The 19,015-nt window shown below is 40.9% G+C and overlaps 1 protein-coding gene and 1 long non-coding RNA gene across 4 annotated transcripts in view; one reads left to right on the plus strand and one right to left on the minus strand.

Moving 5' to 3' along the window:
* LOC138800995 (uncharacterized) overlaps positions 1-19,015 on the plus strand; it is an 89,377-nt gene that overhangs the window by 12,642 nt on the left and 57,720 nt on the right. The window contains exon 3 of the long non-coding RNA XR_011364549.1: positions 7,874-7,923. This is a non-coding gene — a long non-coding RNA (uncharacterized lncRNA). The remainder of the gene's footprint in view (positions 1-7,873; positions 7,924-19,015) is intronic.
* The window catches only part of LOC138800991 (caspase-8-like), a 33,854-nt gene continuing 20,316 nt past the window's right edge, over positions 5,478-19,015 (minus strand). For all 3 annotated transcript variants that reach the window (XM_069983330.1, XM_069983331.1, XM_069983332.1), the window contains exons 7-11: positions 16,733-16,792; positions 14,250-14,311; positions 11,479-11,578; positions 9,516-9,996; positions 5,478-8,287 (exon numbers count right to left, since the gene is read on the minus strand). In XM_069983330.1, the coding sequence (XP_069839431.1) occupies positions 8,107-8,287; positions 9,516-9,996; positions 11,479-11,578; positions 14,250-14,311; positions 16,733-16,792 (884 nt within the window). In that variant the 3' untranslated portion in view covers positions 5,478-8,106. The remainder of the gene's footprint in view (positions 8,288-9,515; positions 9,997-11,478; positions 11,579-14,249; positions 14,312-16,732; positions 16,793-19,015) is intronic.

Consider the following 19,015-nt stretch of genomic DNA (forward strand, 5'->3'; position numbering starts at 1 on the left):
ACGGTCAGTTTTGTGTGGCCACTATTCATTGACAGTGACAGTGCACTTAATGGAGAGTGCCGTTCTGGTCAATTGGGATGCGGGCACTGCAGTACCGGCCAGGATAAACTTCACTGACCCTGGCTATTCTGTGGCATGGCCGAGTCACAGAACGGCCGGTGTCTTACAATGAGTGAACCCGGCCTTTGAAAGCTATCCCATATAATTTAATAGGTCAGCTCCAGACTATTGTTTCCTATGGCCTTGTCGCTACTGTGAGGTATATCTCCAAACACTATTAACAGAACGGAGCAAAAGCTCAGGCAATAAGGTGGCCTTCACATTAATGTACAAAAATAATAACATTTACATAAAATAAAAACAGATGAGAAATAAATGAATGTTTTAGCATCAGTCGTGAATTAGTAAAAAAAAAAAATATTTAAATGACATATTTCCTTTAAAGGCTTTCAACTACGTTTGTTCACTTTAATCAGTGGCCAACTCATATCCACTTCTTTTGGGTCCTAAGAATAATAGTATGCAGTTGAACTATTATGTCATACACCTAACCATCCACTTAACTTTCTCAAATTTGTAGGTCTGATGTGAGCAGCTAAGGATACCATTCTTAAGGCTGAATGGCAAATAAGAACAATACAGCAGAAGCAGCGGCAAAGATAGAACAGCCAAACTGACACCATAGTGGTCAAACTATCTTATCCCTAGAAAACATGCACTCCCCCCTCCCACCACACACACACACACACACACACACTCCTCATGGGTGTCAGGTCACCGAGGTCCTTTACACACACATATATCTGACAGATTTTTGAAGCCAAAGCCAGGAATGGATTTGAAAAAAAGAGAGAAATATCAGTCTTTATTTAATGATCTGTTCTCTGTTTAAAGTCTGTTCCTGGCTTTGGCTTTAAAAATCTTTTAGAAATCGTTGTGTATAAAAGTACTATAACTGGAGGATTTCGCTTAGCGACATACTTGTGCTTTGAGGTTGCAAGAAATGCTTGCAAGAAATGGTTTTCAGACCACAAATCAGTACATACTTACCTATTGCATTGCTGCTGTTATCCGGCATCTCGTTCTCTGGCTCTCCCGTTGCTGTACTTTCTTACCACCGCCTCCTCCAGAATGATTGACAGCTGCAGGAGGAGGGGCCTGAAGACACAGTGCTGGAAAACAGGATGCCGGATGAAAGGAGCAGCACATTAGGTGAGTATGTACTGCTGTGTGATCTGGAAACTGTGTAGGCAGTGCAAACAAGGGCTGATTGGTGCTCACAGATGACAAATCTGTTGGTATCAAAGGACCTTTAGGAATCTATGAATTGTGTAAGTTTCTATATAGGGTCAATAGACATAAATGACTAGTTAGGGAGAAAGAAAGTATTAGTATGTACCCGTGGTAAGCAGTTAGATCTTTTATACATGTGACACTCAAGCGTGTAGTCTTCAAATGTATTGATTTTTGAGAGCACCATATCAGTTTAAATATACTTTATTTAAGAATTTAAAGTATACAAAGATTACAAACATAATATTCAAGCCATGTGCCATGATTTCAAACAACGTAAAAAAAAAGCGAGAGAGAGACACACAAACAGTCTTGCGGGATCCCCGCAAGAAAAATCGAGGATAATACATAAATAAGTTATCCACCTAAGGCCTTATTGACACGTCAGTATGTTTTCCTGGATGAGAATCTGGATCCTCTATTTCTCATCCGCAATCCGCAAAAAATCATCCGTTTTGCATCCGTATTGTGTTTCGTATTTTTATCCGTTTTTTATCCGCAAAAAAAGGTGTAGTGAAGAAAAAAGAGGGGATGGCAAAAATGATTCTACAGTCATTTCTATCAGGCAGGCTATTTCTGGCAGGAGGAGCTTGGTGATGTCACAAAAAAAACGAATCTGTGATACGGATGGTTTTGCGAATTGCAATGTACTCTCCGCAGATTTTGTGCTCTCCATAGACTTCTATTGGGGTGTCCGTTCCGTAGTTACGCACCGTATTACACGTCCGTTTTTTTTTGTCACGGATTGCGGATCCGCAAAAGAAACGGATGTATAAATAGCACCATTGAAAATAATGGGTTGTAATGGATTCCCTTTTTCCTGGTCCGGGAAAACAGAAAAATACTGACGTGTGAATTAGGCCTAAGAGCTAAAAAAAATTAATTGCTGGCTGGTCTTACTCACCAAGCCCCCCAGAGTATTTTGAGCAGTCTCCTGTCTTTCTAGCTGCGGCCATTCCTGAGTTACACATTTTTCTAAAGGACGATCTATATCCAAGATGGCACTGGCCAAAAAACTACATTTCCCATCATGCATCTCCCTGATTGGTCCGTTTGTGTACTCGCCGCCTTAGGTTTCTTTCCTATCTACTGCTGTCATTACTATTGCACAGAAAACACTGATTTTGCATCACATCAGCCCAGTATGTATTCCATACTAGCTGATCCGTAATCACGGTTCAACTTAGAGAACATTGATGTATATTGGGCTATTCACACAGTCAGTTTTAATTCCGATCTGTAATCCATTCCGTAAAAAAAACAAATCCATGTCCTAGTGCGGATTGGGCTTGTGGTACAAATTACCAATAGAAGTCTATGGGATCCATGTTTTTTATGGGCATCACGGATGTCCCATCTGTGATGTCCGCAAGAAACATGGAACAAATCTTTGCAAACTTGTACTATTCACATTTTACGAAAATGGATACGGATTCGGATACGGAAACTGATGCAATTACTGATGCAAATACAGATGAATTTATACGGATCATGGAGTAAAAATAGCAGAAGATTTTGCGGTCCAGAAAAATTACTGAACGTGTGAATGAGGCCTTAGTGAGCATGGTGCAAACATTTTTGAGCAATTTTGGGACATGCAATGATTTTCAACAATTCTGGCATAGTTCGATGCCAAAAAACAGATGTAAATAAATGTATAATTTCCTCCTAGGCCTGTCTTGTAAGTTACAAAAAACCCACATACAAGCATTAGTTTTTGGGCCTGAGCACTGGGAATTGCAGCTTGCAGCATCACCTCCCAAACCTAGGACTTCAGCTACTGTACCGGGGATGAACAGCTGACTGTCTGGTTGCATCTGTCCTTACAGGAAAACATTTTAAAAGATGTCACTTCCCACTAAATATAATCACATATTTTATAGACATCATAAAAGAGTTTTAAGTATACTGTATTCTTGGCTACCCTCCTGCTCATGCTCAAATAAAAAAAAAAAAAAAAAGTTTGGTTCTTTCCAATAGTTTAAAATACGTTACGTACAGCTAAAAGTATGGCTTAAAGCAATGAGCTGGATTAAATAGTTACAACAATGCAAGTAAACGTGATCCTTAGTAGTGGTAAAGAGTCATTTTTTAGGTGGTGGCACTTTGTTAAACATTTATTATTTTCTGTTCTATGGAGGACATTGTACCCAAACCATGCCCCCAAAAATGCCATAAAGCAAAACGCTTTTGTATGTAGACTCCTAAATATTTCACTGTAGCCTTTAAAGGAGAAGTCCGGCGAAAATTATTTTTTTATATGTTATTACTGATGGAAAGTTATACAATTTTCTAATGTACATTAATTATGGGAAATGCTCATATACTGCTTCTATATATAGTGCGCCCCTGCTGGACACTCCATTGGAATTACAATGGATGTGTATGTAATGTAATATACAGTGTTTTTGATTGAATACATTTATGAAATACTTTGGGGAGCGAGTGTCCTTGCTCCCCAAAGTATTCCATAAATGTAAGCAATCAGTACATCACAGTAAGCCCACCGCCCGCCGCTACCGAACGCCCGCCGCTGCCGCCGCTGTAGACTACTCTCAACTACTACTCTCCCCACCTGCTCATAGCATGTGCAGGTGATGGGAGAGTAGTAGCCGGGTTATATGACTGAGATCGCCACCGCGATGCCGCGCAGGGGGAGCCGCTCATCACTGCAGCTATCATGCCCCTCTGCTCCCCCCTCCTGCTGCTTCCTTACTCTATGTGATAGCTGACTTCCTGCCCGGCCGCCGGCACGTGTGAACGGAGAGCGGCGGCCCGGCAGGAAGTCAGCTATCACATAGAGTAAGGAAGCGGCAGGAGGGGGGAGCGGAGGGGGATGATAGCTGCAGTGATGAGCGGCTCCCCCTGCGCGGCATCGCGGCGGCGATCTCAGCCATATAACCCGGCTACTACTCTCCCATTACCTGCACATGCTATGAGCAGGTGGGGAGAGTAGTAGTTGAGAGTAGTCTACAGCGGCGGCAGTGGCGGCAGCGGCGGGCTTACTGTGATGTACTGATTGCTTACATTTATGGAATACTTTTGGGGAGCAAGGACACTTGCTCCCCAAAGTATTTCATAAATGTATTCAATCAAAAACACTGTATATTACATTACATACACATCCATTGTAATTCCAATGGAGTGTCCAGCAGGGGCGCACTATATATAGAAGTCAATGGTACTCATTGACTTCTATATATAGTGCGCCCGCTGCTGGACACTCCATAGGAATTACACCTTTCGTCGTGACGTCACTGCTTCTGAGAGAATTCTAACACTTCGTGGTACACTAAATTAAGGGAAATAGCAGTATAGGAGCATTTCCCATAATTAATGTACATTAGAAAATTGTATAACTTTCCATCAGTAATAACATACAAAAAAATAATTTTTCGCCGGACTTCTCCTTTAAGTTAACATCTAGACACAGTATTACAGTGGTCCCTCAACATACGATATTAATTGGTTCCAGGACAACCACTGTCTGTTAAGAATATTGTATGTTGAGACCAAAACTCTATGGAAAACACGTAATTGGTTCTGAAGCCCCCAAAATATCTGAAAAATGAGAAAAATTAAGATAAAAAAAAAAGACTTAAAGAAAGAATGAAAAGATAACTAATATGGATAAAGCAAGTTCTTACATACAACAGTCAGAAAGAAGATGTGAATTACTTTCTATGTAGAAGACTGGACTGTTTTAAGGGTCTATATTTTAATGCAAACAGGACTTTCTGCCCCATAGTCAATAAATTCTATTCTGTCCGAAATTACAGGCAGTATACATATAGAAATCAAAAGGTTGATCTCTTAAAGTGTTTTGTGAGAAAACAAAGGAGTAGATACTAAAGTTAAGATAAAGGGGTACTCCGGCCCGGGGGTATTCTTTCAGCTATGGCCGGTGAGGGGGTGGGACGGCGGAGGTCACTTACCTACCCTGTTCCAGCGCCAGGTCCCGGATCGCGCCGCTCGGTACACCTGTCCCGCGGCCACTTCCTGATGTGCAGCTCAGCCATTCAGCGGCCCTAGCAAATTTCCGCCTCGGCCCCTGAATGGCTGAGCTGCCTTGAGACGTCACGTCTCATGCGGCAGCTCACACCGGGAAGTGGCCGCGGGATGGGTGTACCGGGCGGCGCGATCCGGGACCTGGAGCTGGAATGAGGTCGGTAAGTGACCTCCACCGTCCATAACCACCACATCCCCAGCCATAGCTGAAAAATACCCCCGGGCCGGAGTACCCCTTTAACTAAAGGAAGGATCCTCATCAATCTTTTGCCAATCTTTCGGATTTTGCCAAAAAGCTGCATCAAAAAAACTGCAGAGACATAAAATAAATGTAATAGCCTATTCCTGAAATATTTGTAAATCACTTCCTTTATCAAAAATTATTTCCTGCCCCTCAAAACATGTTGGCCACTAACTTCCCTGCAACCTGCTGTTCACTGCCTGTTGTTTAGTAACAGCTAGATCTGGACAAAACAAATAAAATGAGGGTGGGTCTTAGCATGTGCTATATGATGCAGGGAACCAGAGAGAGAGAGAGAGTATGTCTGGGCTGTGTACTTGTGCAGGTTGAGCCAGTTTGCCTGCTAAAGATGAGCCACATAGTGCCTAAAATATAAATTAAGGCTTCCCTCTTATCTCTCATATCTGCTCACATAGCCTGTAAAGCCTGTGCATTAGTAACCCCTTCTCCCCCACATGCTATCTGTAGTAGTGTACCATGTAAATCATTGTGTCAATCACTGTGGCATCATTCTAAAGGGTTAATCTAACAAACAGGTTTAAACTATTTGTTTTTGGAAATGACTAAGTCAGATTTGGCTGTTTAGATGTGGTGAATATTACTGAACCCCTACAATAGAATATACTGGTTAAGCTCCCTCTCTCCCTTTTTGTGTTCTGCCCTGTGCTCCCCGTTTTGTTATGATCTTTAACTTTGGATCTGGTCTATACATTTTCATACATGGTTAACTCACAGCAAGTTTTGCTGTTTGGTTGCTTTCATAATGTTTAGGCCCTATGGCCCTTGTAACTAAACTATGTTCCCTCGGGACTCTGGCTGCACAGGCCCTTCTCTACACTACACTCCTCTGGCTGGGTGCCTGTCTATTTGAAACCTCAATTCTTGTTGCTCTATTTGATTTGTTTCATTATTATATAAGCCTACATACGTATGCCTGTGAGTTGTTTCTATGAGTCACCCCTTACACCCAAGCCAATTTTCTATGTTTATACCTGGTTTTTTTTTTCCTCTTTGAAAAATTCATAAAATATAAATAATTTTAAAAAAGTGTCAAATATTTGAGAGTTTTTCTGACGTTACATTTCTAACCCTCATTTTGTTTTCTCCTAAAAGAGCATGCTTTATGAATAGTGGAGCCAAGATTTGCCTCTGCCCACAACTGCACTGCAGGCTCTATAGAAGCTTTTTACAAGGAAAGAGTCCCTTACAGGGGCTACTAAAAAAAACAAAAAACAAAAGATGACATCTTGCTCTGGAGGATTTGCCCTGCAATACACAGATACCCAATGATTTAAAAGTGTAATGTGCAATACTTAATTTCTCGAGTGGAGCCAATGCTAGGAAAAGGAACATTTACTGCAGGTTCCCCATAGATAACAGCTAAATGCTGGGAGGGTCAAACACACTCTAGGGAAAATTTACCATAATTAGTGTATCCATACACCAGTCTTAAGTAGTGCCACCCCTCTCACCAGATTTATTAATAGGCACACATTTTTTATAGACTTGGCAAATCTGAGGCTGCTCTTGCTTCCGGGTATAAATTGTAGTAAATGCAGCAAGAGGGCAGACCACGTCTTCTGTGTGACATGTCCACCTGCCAAATTGTCGCCAATAGCTCTGTGCCTTTATAAATATGGGTTTCTATTATTTGTTAATTAGCAAAAGACCCCTCTAACAAAAAGGGATGAAACACAGATACAGAATAACTTTTTACAAACTTAAATTTATGAATACTGGAGGGAATTTATCATTGTGCTACCTATGGCTTTGATGTAGAAAAGTGGCAAATTTTTGTGCAATTGCTTCATTGTGCAAATATTTGTGACTTTTCTGACGTTTACACCCCCACATCTGTTCTCAGAATAGTCCTATTAGTACATATATACGTTCAATGCTACATCTGATTAAGGAAATGCAACTTTTTTAAAAAAATGGCGCAAATTGGTAAAAAAAACTGCACAAATCCACTCCAGCCTGAACCACATTTACAATAGGTGCAATTTATGCGTTAAAATGGCACAAAAGTGAAGATGTGCCACTTTATTAAATTCCCCCTGCAGTGCATTACTTCCTTTGAATACTAAAATTAATAGAAGGAGGTTTATAGCTGAATAGGGTAATCATTCAAGATCATATAAACAGGAAAAGGAAAAATAAACTGCTCAAAATACTCATAGTATAGACCTCTGATGAAGGTATAGTTAAAGTTCATTGTCTTTTCACTTGTTTTCAGTAGTTTATAAATAAACTATATTGGGGTTTTGGGCAATTTCAAACAATCAGATGCCTTTATATACACATTTAACTGTGCTATTTGTGTCTTGGCAGCCCTGAAGATCATGGTTAAATCCCTGGCACATACCACAACAACATGGAGGGTAAGTCACAAAGTTCACTATTATGTTTAGGCCAAATGCCAAGGTAATATATCCTTGGTAACCCAGCGCAGGACTACTTTTGCCACATCAATCCCAGAGTATGTATTAAAAAAAGAGTTCTTTCTGCATAGGACACCTGGTATTGTTCCCCTCGAAAACCTCCAGAGTATTATGGCTGAAAAGTCAGTTTGCTTCCTTAAAGGTTTGCTTAAATGGAGCAAGAGGTTGAGGAAACACAACCTTTCTTCGTAAAGTATACATTGGCTGCGGCATTTGTTTTAAAGTCATCTGGCCAATTTTCGAGTACTCCATCTCACTGACATCTTTGTTGACTTTGGTAAGAATGGACAAAATATCCTCTCCTCTGTAAAGAAAAATATCACACATTATTCACTAGTCACAAAAACAATGCCAATAGAATCTCTTTGAGACCATGTTCACATCTTACTTTTGCACTATAGTTTAAAGTATCCAGTAAAAGAAAATTGGAAGTGTATGTACTTTTTTACCATACATCTACTTGTTTTTTACATATCCATTGCATTAATAGTCGCCCATAGACAGCAATGTTAAAAGAAACATACTGTATACATTTTGCATTCGTTTTTACAAAGTATTCAGAAGAGTGGGGGACATTTTGACATACTTTGTAAAAAAGAGAGAAAAAAAAAAAAAAAAAGATAATGCAGCATTATAAGCATAACACACACAATGGACACACTTTGTGCATACATTGTGCTATAGAACTTAATGGACACGTAATGTACTAATGCATTTTGGGGGGTAAAGGATGTGCACGTCACATTTACATGAAAAAGAGATGCAAACTCTAATAACTACGTTTCAGGCACAGTCATTTAAAAAACTAATGACATGTCCAAGAGACATGACAAAAAAATTGTGGTCGGGGTGTTCAGAACTCCACTAAATAACAGTACTATTGGGGAGAAGTACTTGGTTGAGTGCTTCTCTCCTTGTCTCCCTACAAGAGAAGTCTAAAGAAATCCTTCTTCTACAAGGATAAAGCAGGGAGAGAATGCCCTTATTGAACCCTTCTCCCCACTGGTTCTAGCAATTGGTGGTGGTTTGAACACCCAGGGGGACATTTATAAATCCGGCATTTTTTTGTGTCGGGCTTAAAAATGTCCCTGTAGCGCAGAGGCTCTGAGGATTTATGTAAAGCCACAATGCCTCTACATAAATCCTGTGCGCACAAGAGCCCCTCTGTGCACACAAGGTGAAACCTCCAAAAGCTGGCGTAGGTTTCAATTACATTTTTTCAGCAGAAAAATTTTTTATGTGGCGCAAACAGAGACAGGGACCCCACTGCGTGCAGCAGCACCACCCAATCTGCCCCCACCCTACCCCTCTGGCGCAAGCGGCGTAAAGGGAACCTATGTGAATTAAATATTTGCAAAACCAGTGTTTGCATATATACTGTATTTACACGCATTGGCCCCATCTGCACCATAAAAAGGCATTTTAGCCTTATAATAAATGTCCCCCCAGACTCTACTCATGGTACTACCATATGAAAAATAAGGTATGCACAGTAATATTACACAAACACTTGTTTTCAAGAATTTGCTTACCTTGGGACCATCTTTGTTAAATTGTCGCATAGAGCTTGAATATACCATGACCCTTTCCGTGTATCACGAAAAGAATAGTAGCCATCTACTGTTGACATTCCAATCAAGGTATCTGCAGCATTAGGGATTGTAGGTCTCTTCTCTTCCACAGGAGAAACTGCGTCTGGTTCAATTTCATGTGCAGATTGATAACCTCTTCCTTGACATGCTTGTATAAAGAACAGCTTGGGCTTTCCAATCAAAGTTAGGCAATGTTTTGGAGAGAAGTATGATACTACTTCATTTAAATCTATAACTTCATTGTCAGTCCCATAGACTGCTCCTGATTTTCCATGAGTCAAAATACAGCAAACAAAGCAGTCTCTCTCTGTATGATCCCTGTTCTGGAACTCTTTCACGCAGTCTCGAATTTCTTGTGCTGACATATCACTGCGAATCTCTACATCCAGGCCCAGCCATGTAAACACACTATCGAGAAACTCTATGAGATTGCAAAAGTTTACAAGGTAAATAATTATTACAAAATATCTAAAGCGCATTAAAAAAAAATCAACCATACTAATGAGATTTTTCTGTTGATGGTGTCCTTCTCAGAACTTTCAGCTAATTTTTACAGTGCTGGTTGTCGCGTATGATCCTTTCATGATCAGTCCTTCCACCCAGATCCTGTACATTAGTGGTGGAGTTATGGTGCGTTTACACAGACAGATTTATCTGACAGATCTTTGAAGCCAAAACCAGGAACAGGCTATAAACAGGGAACGGGTCATAAAGGAAAGACTGGGATTTCTCCCTTTTTCAAATCCATTCCGGGGTTTGGCTTCCAAAATCTGCCAGATAAATCTGCCTGTGTAAACGCACCATACGGGTGCGTTTACACAGACAGATTTATCTGACAGATTATGGAAGCCAAAGCCAGGAATGGATTTGAAAAGAGGATAGATCCCAGTCTTTCCTTTATGACCCGTTCCCTGTTTATAGTCTGTTCCGGGTTTGGGCTTCAAAGATCTGTCAGATAAATCTGTCTGTGTAAACGCACCATTACTCTACCAACAATTCCATTAAATAGAATGCATTGGGTGAACATTCTGAGAAAGAAATCAAGGGGGAAGGGGGGGTAGTGTGTAACAGTAACATTTACTGATATCTTTTGGGTGATCTAGGAAAATGACTTAGAGGGACTCTGTCAGCTTTGTATTGTGCCAAGGGGGGTTGGAACATGTGAATAACCCAGGGCCCATGGTACAGTTGTTCCACCACTGGTGTCTATGTCCCTGGCGTAGGTACCGCCCACAATGCTGGATGAGCCTGCATGCTAGGTCGCAACCCAGCCATCCACATGGCAGTATGTGTGTCATGGATGGTACGTGCAGCAGTGACATGGATCCTTCTCTCCGTAAACTTTCCTATGCTATACTTGTCCTGTACCATCCAATCCTATACTTGTCATGTCATAGCAATTTATGATATAATTTATCATAGTGAACAGCCACATGAGAAGCACACCGCATTGACAGTTCCAGGAATGCTGCACGCACGCTTCAATAGACATCAAGGTTGGCCCGCATCATTGTCCAATATTTTCATTTGGCCCACCGTGTATTTGAGTTTGACACCCCTGCCCTGGACCAACAGGAATTATCCCACTACCCTGGGATCAACCCTCTACCTTAGACCATAGAAAAGTTTTAATCTTAAAATTTAATCATCAAAATATTTTTCTTACCTTCTGGTGTATGAAAGTACAGCCTTTAGCTTAATAAATACATTATGATACATATTTTTTATAAAGTATAACTTTAATAAAAGGTGTCACATAATAAACTTAAATGTAGTAATGTTAACCCAGCCTAGGGAAAATTTAAGAATGAATGACAACTGCTACCTGTGCAAAGCTGCTTGTAAATATGCTTATGTCTGTATTTTGTATACACTAAATCAATTTAAAAAAACATCCCCTTACCAGTATCTTTTTCAGACCCTCGTCTAGGGTCTTGCCTCATAAACTGAGAATTATTAATAACCAAGCAGTGGCCCCTGTGTTTCCGAGTCATTGGATATATCTAAAGGATAGCAAGCATAAAAGATTCCTTAATTTTGGGCTCGCAGCAAGATAAAGATCACAATATACTGAAAGAGATACTTGTGTTTTCACGTCATCAGTCATGTTCAAATGGTTTTGATCGCAGCAAGTTTCACTGCTGAGAGCCGCAACAATGCAAAGATACAGCCAGAGAGAGAGTGTGGCGGAGGTGCAATCCACTCCCTCACTAATTCTGACAGTTTTGCCTCATAGACTATAGTGGGACTAAAGTGTTTCATAATTAACGAGTGGACAGGGAGTGGATCATTGGGTCTCAGCAGTCAGACCTGCTGCAATCAATAACTTTTAACATACCTGATATGTGAAAAGGTATTTTTAATTAAATACTCTTTAACCTTTAAGGGGTACTCCAGTGATTTTTTTTTCTTTCAAATCAACTGGTGTCAGAAAGTGCCAGAGATTTGTAATTGTACTTCTATTAAAAAATTTCCAGTCTTCCAGTACTTATCAGCTGCTGTATGTCCCACAGGAAGTGGTGTATTCTTTCCAGTCTGACACAGTGCTCTCTGCTGCCACCTCGGTCTGTGACAGGAACTGTCGAGATCCCCATAGAAAACGTCTCCTGCTCTCCAAATTGGAATAATACACCACTTCCTGTAGGACATAAAGCAGCAGTACTGAAATACTTGAGATTTTTTTAATATAAGTAAATTACAAATCTCTGGCACTTTTGGCACCAGTTGATTTTGCTGGAGTACCCCTTTAAGGTTGCAATAGGTCCACAATGTGTAAATCCAGTTTGTCCAGCCTTCCCTAAGTGACTTGTTCTGGTTATAATATGTATCTCAACTTTACAAACATAAAATACCTAATGATTTACTCTTCTTTGGCCGTGGTCAAAGAAATTCAGGCATGATTTTCTTTGAAATGTGAAAAATTATTTCACAGACGTTATGGCCCAGCTCAATGTTTGGTTTCTCAAAATCAGCTGTGATTGGTTTCTATCAGAAACATTTTGTCTCACACAGAATGATAACTATATCTCACCTTTCTGGGTACCTGCCCAGGATTTTTGCAGAAATATCTATAGACCCAAACTTCTTTGGGAACATTAAAGGTTAAATTCAAAACGGACATTCAAGGCATATGGAATCGATGAGGACTCAAATTTTGGAACCAGCACTCGAGATCTCGAGATCAAGGACCCCCTAGCTCCCCTGGTTTGGTTGTGGCTACCAGAGGCGGTCTGCAGCCAGATAGCCATACCCACATGGTGTTTTTGTGCTTGGCAGGGCACGTTGACATTTTTTACTCCTTGGCAATTTTGCAAAATAGCAGCATGCTTTTTGCATTTTTTTATTAAATAGTAAAGTTTTTTGCCCATGGACTTCTATAAGAAGGGGGGGGGGGAGCTAGACTATATGTACATTTGTTTACTTTGGCGTTCTTCAATAGAAATTCTGGATTTACATAATGAAAGAGTACCATAAATTGTAATGAGGAGAAAAAACACAGGATTAAACACCGGAAATAAAAGTCGCTATAATCTACACATTTAAATGAGAAAATGCCATAAAAATGCCAAAAAAAAACTGGAAAAAAAACCTTGGTATACTCTATCATACAGGTGTAGGCTCTGCACACAGAGCCCCAACCAGCTAATTGCAAAATAAAACAAGTGCATGGAGGTAAAAATGACCATACATATAGAAGAAGGTCAAGCACAAGAAATATCTCCAAATCCCAAAAATTCTATATTGGTCCAGACCGTAAAAACAGCTTTACATCATGTAGTAGCAGGCATCTAACACGTTTTGGTTAAGCAATCTTACTCATAGCATGCTGCTCCTTTTGTCTCACTAATGTCAAGCTGTTTTTAAAGCGAACGTATCATCAGTACATTCACTTTTAAGAGGACCTGTCAGCCCAGCTAAGGTGGCGGCGCCCCGCTGACCCCCCGTGGAGCCCGGCATACTTAACCCTCCCTGCAAGTCCTGCTCCAGGGGCGGCCCTAAGCTGAGTGCATTATGCAGATCATTAGAGATGAGTCCGACATCCATAGAAAATGACTGCATTAGAATCGATGGTGCTGCATCATAGAGGGGCGGAGGTATTCTCCCACTGGGGGCCAGCCGGCCCGCCTCTAGTGCTTCACCCCCGGCCAGTGCCTGGGAATAGAATGACTTATACCATATGAGCTGGAAATAGTAATATTAAGGGGTTTGCCAGCTTAACACACATTTTGTAAAACTTCCGTAATGTTTATGCTAAGGCACTTACAGAGAGTGGCTTCACTGCAGGTCTGCTCTTTGTTACCTGCTGATCCCCCCATTCCGGTGTCACAGAAGTACACTCTGTCCATACATGCATACATGGCTTTTTGTGGGAGAGCGTGTAAGAATACACATTACTTTGTGTCCTCCACAGTGCCTCCCCTCCTTATTTGAGTGCAGTGTAATTTTATGGAGTAGAGTGATGTACGTCACATGTTCCTCTATAGAAGCCCATCTATGGTCAGATTAGCTGTCCGCTTGGACACAAAGAAGGGGAATAAACATATGTGTATGTGGACATGGTTATAAGTTATACTGTATGTTTAACATTTTATTTTTAGGAGGTTGTCTGCATCTAGTTTTCTTCATAACTTGCATTACTATTATTAGCTCCAGAATATTGTGTCTGAAACTAACCTCTGACTTTTCATTGAGACTGAGATCAGACAGGCGTCTTTCAGGGTTTTCAGTCATCAGATCTGCAAAATATACATAGTAAAGCTAAAACCAAACAGAATTCTGGAAACACAGTCAGATGTCAGTAAATGAAAAAACAGATTTTCTATCATTTCACTATTACATACAATGATATGTAATTTTACTCTGTTTATTCTGGTTATTATTAGAGATGAGCGAAGCGGGTTCGGGTTTAAGTCCATCCGAACCCGTTCGGTATTTGATTAGCTGGGGCTGCTGAACTTGGATAAAGCTCTAAGGTTGTCTGGAAAACATGGATACAGCCAATGACTATATCCATGATTTCCACATAGCCTTAGGGCTTTATCCAACTTCAGCAGCCACCGCTAATCAAATGCCGAAAGTTCGGGTTCGGATGGATTCGAGCATGCTCCAGGTTCGCTCATCTCTAGTTATTATCTTATAGTACTGTTTTTTCCCAGGTTTTAGGAAACCCTTTAAAGTGTTTTTATTCATAGCCATGTGGGACGTCTTATGTACATTTGTGAAGTTTTAATTTCATATAATACACTCCATTTCACCATTGATTTAACACTTTAATACTCTGGAAGGTCATCATTTTATTGATTATATATTTCTCACCTACGTGTTATGTATATGTTATACCAAAACTAAATAGAAATCTTTTGTGAGATAAGGATTAGAGATGAGCGAACCGGGTTCGGGTTATGGCAACTCGAACGTTCGGTATTTGATTAGCGGGGGCTGATGAACTTGGATAAAGCTCTAAGGCTGTCTGGAAAACATGGATACAACCAATGACTATATCCATGTTTTCCACATAGCCTTAGGGCTTTATCCAACTTCAGCAGCCACCGCTTATCAAATGCCGAAAGTTCGGGTTCGGATGGACTCGAGCATGCTCGAGGTTCGCTCATCTCTAATAAGGATTTCTCCATACAATAGAACAAATTCATTTTTGAATCTTTCATAGCCTTGTCTTCTGTCTGACCATTAATTCAATAATGGCATGGGTGAGGGTTAAGTCTGAGCCATACCCTGCTAATGCCGGCTGCTGGTGCCGAGACCTGTAGCTACTGACCAACATTAAAGGTAACCCTGATGCCAGCAGTCATTTACTGTTACATTACACTAATCTATATAGGCAATCGAATGATTCCTTATAGTAGTTCCCCAGAAGAACTAACCCCCCCCCCCAAAAAAAAAAAAAATCCCTCTTTTACTATTTTGCAAAAACAAACATATTTAGTTAAAGTGTACCTGTCATTATAACTTTCAAAATCTAAATCAACAGTAGATGTGATATAAGGCAAGTTTGCAATTTACATTCATTTTTTTTAGTTATCATGGAAAACACGGCAGAAAAGAGGAAATCGTATGTTTTCCAGGCCATCTGAGCGCTCACAGAGAGAAGGCAGTCATGTGATTGTCTGACACATTAAGCTGTGACTCTCTGTACTGGCCGGAATTCATGGGTTTAGTCTCTTTTTTTCAACCAACACAAGTCAGAAAATCTGCCTTCAGGAGATTGGACCTGGATTTCTGGTAAGTTCAGCTTTGTTTTATAGCATGATAACAGCAAAAAAATAATGAATGTATATTGTAAACTTGCTTTATTTCACTACTGTTGATTTATATTTTGAAAGTTATAACGACAGCGACACTTTAAGTTCTTAATGACTTTTGATTCCCCTTGTTTACAGCACTTGACAGTCACCGAATAAAGAGCAGGAGCCCATCAGCACACTAGAGGACCTTTTACAAAAGTAAAGTACTAAAGTATGTGTACGATCTGCACCAATAAGCTTGCTACATTCCTCACGCTTGCCTGACATGGTTTTCTACTGCTCTTAAAGAGATTTTAAGTGCTACGTAACCTGTCACAAATGTATAACTCAGAGCACACATTTACACATATGTGACCTTTTACGAACCCACATACGACTATTTGATGTTATGTGAATACTGTTTACGGTGCTCTGCAATGCCATAGAAGCCTCATCACAAAAGGGGCAATTAGTAACATCCCCCCCCCCCCCCCATATTCTATTTCCCGAACATTTACTTTATTCTGCAGGAGTCAACCTCACTCGTCCACAGAATAAATGTAACCACTTAGTAAGTGGACTGTACATAGTCACTGTGAGAATACTTTTGGTTGTCCCTCTAGAGTCAGTGAGCCTGCAGCAAAAATGCTACACCTTTTTTGCCAGTAACCTGACATATACATGGTAAACATGGTGTAACTTGGGTCCTAAATATTTGTAAGCTTTCTTACTGCTTTCATTTATTGTACATTTATTGTTATTTGAAAGTCATACACAGCAAAAAAACAGCATGTCCAGAAAAATCCACGCAGTGATAATGTGAATTGAGGTAATGTGAATTAGCTATATAGTCTAATATGATAAAGATACAGCTAAGTGCAGAATTTTCTGAGGAAATGTGTAGTGAGTAATTACCTTTTTCTTGGACTGTCTCTGATACATGTTGAACAAGTTCTCCTATACTGTCTTCTCTGTCTATAAAAAAAAAAAAAAAAGTACATAAACATTATACAAATGTAACCAACTTAATTTACATTCAGTTCACACAACTGTTGTAAACTGTATCAGATGTAATCATCTGTATAAAGAAACTGACCCAGATCAACAATACACAATACCCACAGACTTGTAAAAAGCAAACATATGCAAGTTAAATTTATCAATATCAAAATAATATATCAGGAACGAATGGGTATGCTTGCTATTAGCTGGTGTCCATTTGGATCTGTGTGGCAAAAATACCCTTTAGGGTAGCTTCACACGTAGCAAATCGCAGCAGATTTCATGCTGCGAGTTCTACTGCAAAATCTGCTGCGATACTTGCATTTTGTTCCGTGGCCACTATGTAATATCCGGCTTCGTTAACAAGCTGCCATCCGGAGCATACTTTACCTGGTCCGCACTTCGGCTGCATCTGAGCCCCTGGCTCCCGTACGTCTCACTCAGCCAATCAGTGCACGGCCCCGCCACAGTCACTGATTAGCTGCGCGGGAGGGCCGGAAGCCTGAGGCCCGTGCAGTAAGCAAGAGCAAGGACGGGTACTGTAAGTGCAGGTAGCGTGTGAGTGGGGGTGATTTACATGCTCACAGCAGTCTGAAAGATCAGCTGCAGGTATATATTCACTTAGGAACTGACAGGACCTTGGATCGTAGTGAGATTTCCGCTGCAATCCATTGTGTGTGAAGCTGCCCTTAAACTCAGCACTGTTCCCAGGCCGTTAGTTCTGCCTGGTATGCCGTTAGGAGCACTGGGGGCGTGGCAAACGTCCCACCCTCTTCACAGCGATCCACCCACCAATCTAATGATTATCAATGGAGGGGGTCAGCCCGTGGTGGGCTGGATGAAACACACCTTCATCCTCAGCACCTTTTGCCCACTAGGGAGCTATCACCAGATTAGATTAGTCTAACCTGCAGATAGTTCCCCTTTAAACTCTGTATAACATCAAAATAGGAACAAAATGAGTCAATAATGTTACTAAACCAGAAATTTTTGCAGCCAGGAAAAGGACTGTGCAGCTTATAGTTACTTTTGTGAACACTGCCTACCTGTGCCTCACCAGCAACTAGGGGGTGCCTCACTGGTGAGGCCTGCCGCACTGTTTGAGAAGCACTGTTATGCAGTGTATATAAATCTCTATAGGTGTATATTATAGCTATATATACACCAGCCAGACCAGTGTTTTTAGAACTGCGCAGTGGTTGGTAATCTAGACAATGTGCTATCAACAACAGGAGTAAAAGAGCGGCATATCAGGAGAAGAAGGCAAGTTAGCTAAATAAATGTATCTGCAAAAATATTTAGCTTGACGAGCCCTAAAAGGTTAAAGCGACTCCATACCCACAATCTGACCCCCCCAAACCACTTGTACCTTCAGATAGCTGCTTTTAATCCAAGATCTGTCCTGGGGTCCGTTCGGCAGGGGATGCAGTTATAGTGATAAAAACAACTTTTAATCCGGCAGCGCTGTGTCTAACGGCCGGGGCTTACATTTGTATATGCATTAGGCTGGCACAACCTCTCTGTCCTTCCTCCCCACCCTCCTCATAATTAGGAATACTCCAGGCAGATTGCTTCCTATTCCCCACCTGTGGCAGCCTGGCACATGGGCTGGATCGTTACTACACCTGTGCAACGCTCAAACAGCAGTAAATGTTCCTGGATCATTCCTAATAATGAGGAGGGTGGGAGGAAGGACATAGAGGTGGTGCCAGCCTAATGCATATACAAATGTAAGCCCCAACCGTTAGACAAAGCGCTGACGGATTAAAAGTTGGTTTTATGACAATAACTGCATCCCCTGCCGAACGGACCCCAGGACAGATCTTGGATTAAAAGCAGCTATCTGAAGGTACAAGCGGTTTGGGGGGGTCAGATTGTGGGTACAGAGTCGCTTTAAAGGAGTTTTCCAGCGTTAGAAAAACATGGCCTCTTTCTTCCAGAGGCAGCACCACTCTTGTCTCCAGTTTGGATGGGGTTTTTGCAATTTAGTTCCATTGAAGTGAATGGAGCTTAATTGCAATTCACACCTGTACTGGAGATAAGATTTGTGTTGTCTTTGGAACAAAGTGGCTATGTTTTTCTAATGCTGGATAACCCCTTTAAATATATTAGTTGATGAGAATTAGACAGCCCTTCAGTTCCTGACACGAATAGACGCACAATATTAACAATATTCCTGTCGGACAATATGTCTGC

The sequence above is a fragment of the Dendropsophus ebraccatus genome, chromosome 9, assembly GCF_027789765.1.
Source record: "Dendropsophus ebraccatus isolate aDenEbr1 chromosome 9, aDenEbr1.pat, whole genome shotgun sequence".
Lineage (NCBI taxonomy): Eukaryota > Metazoa > Chordata > Amphibia > Anura > Hylidae > Dendropsophus > Dendropsophus ebraccatus.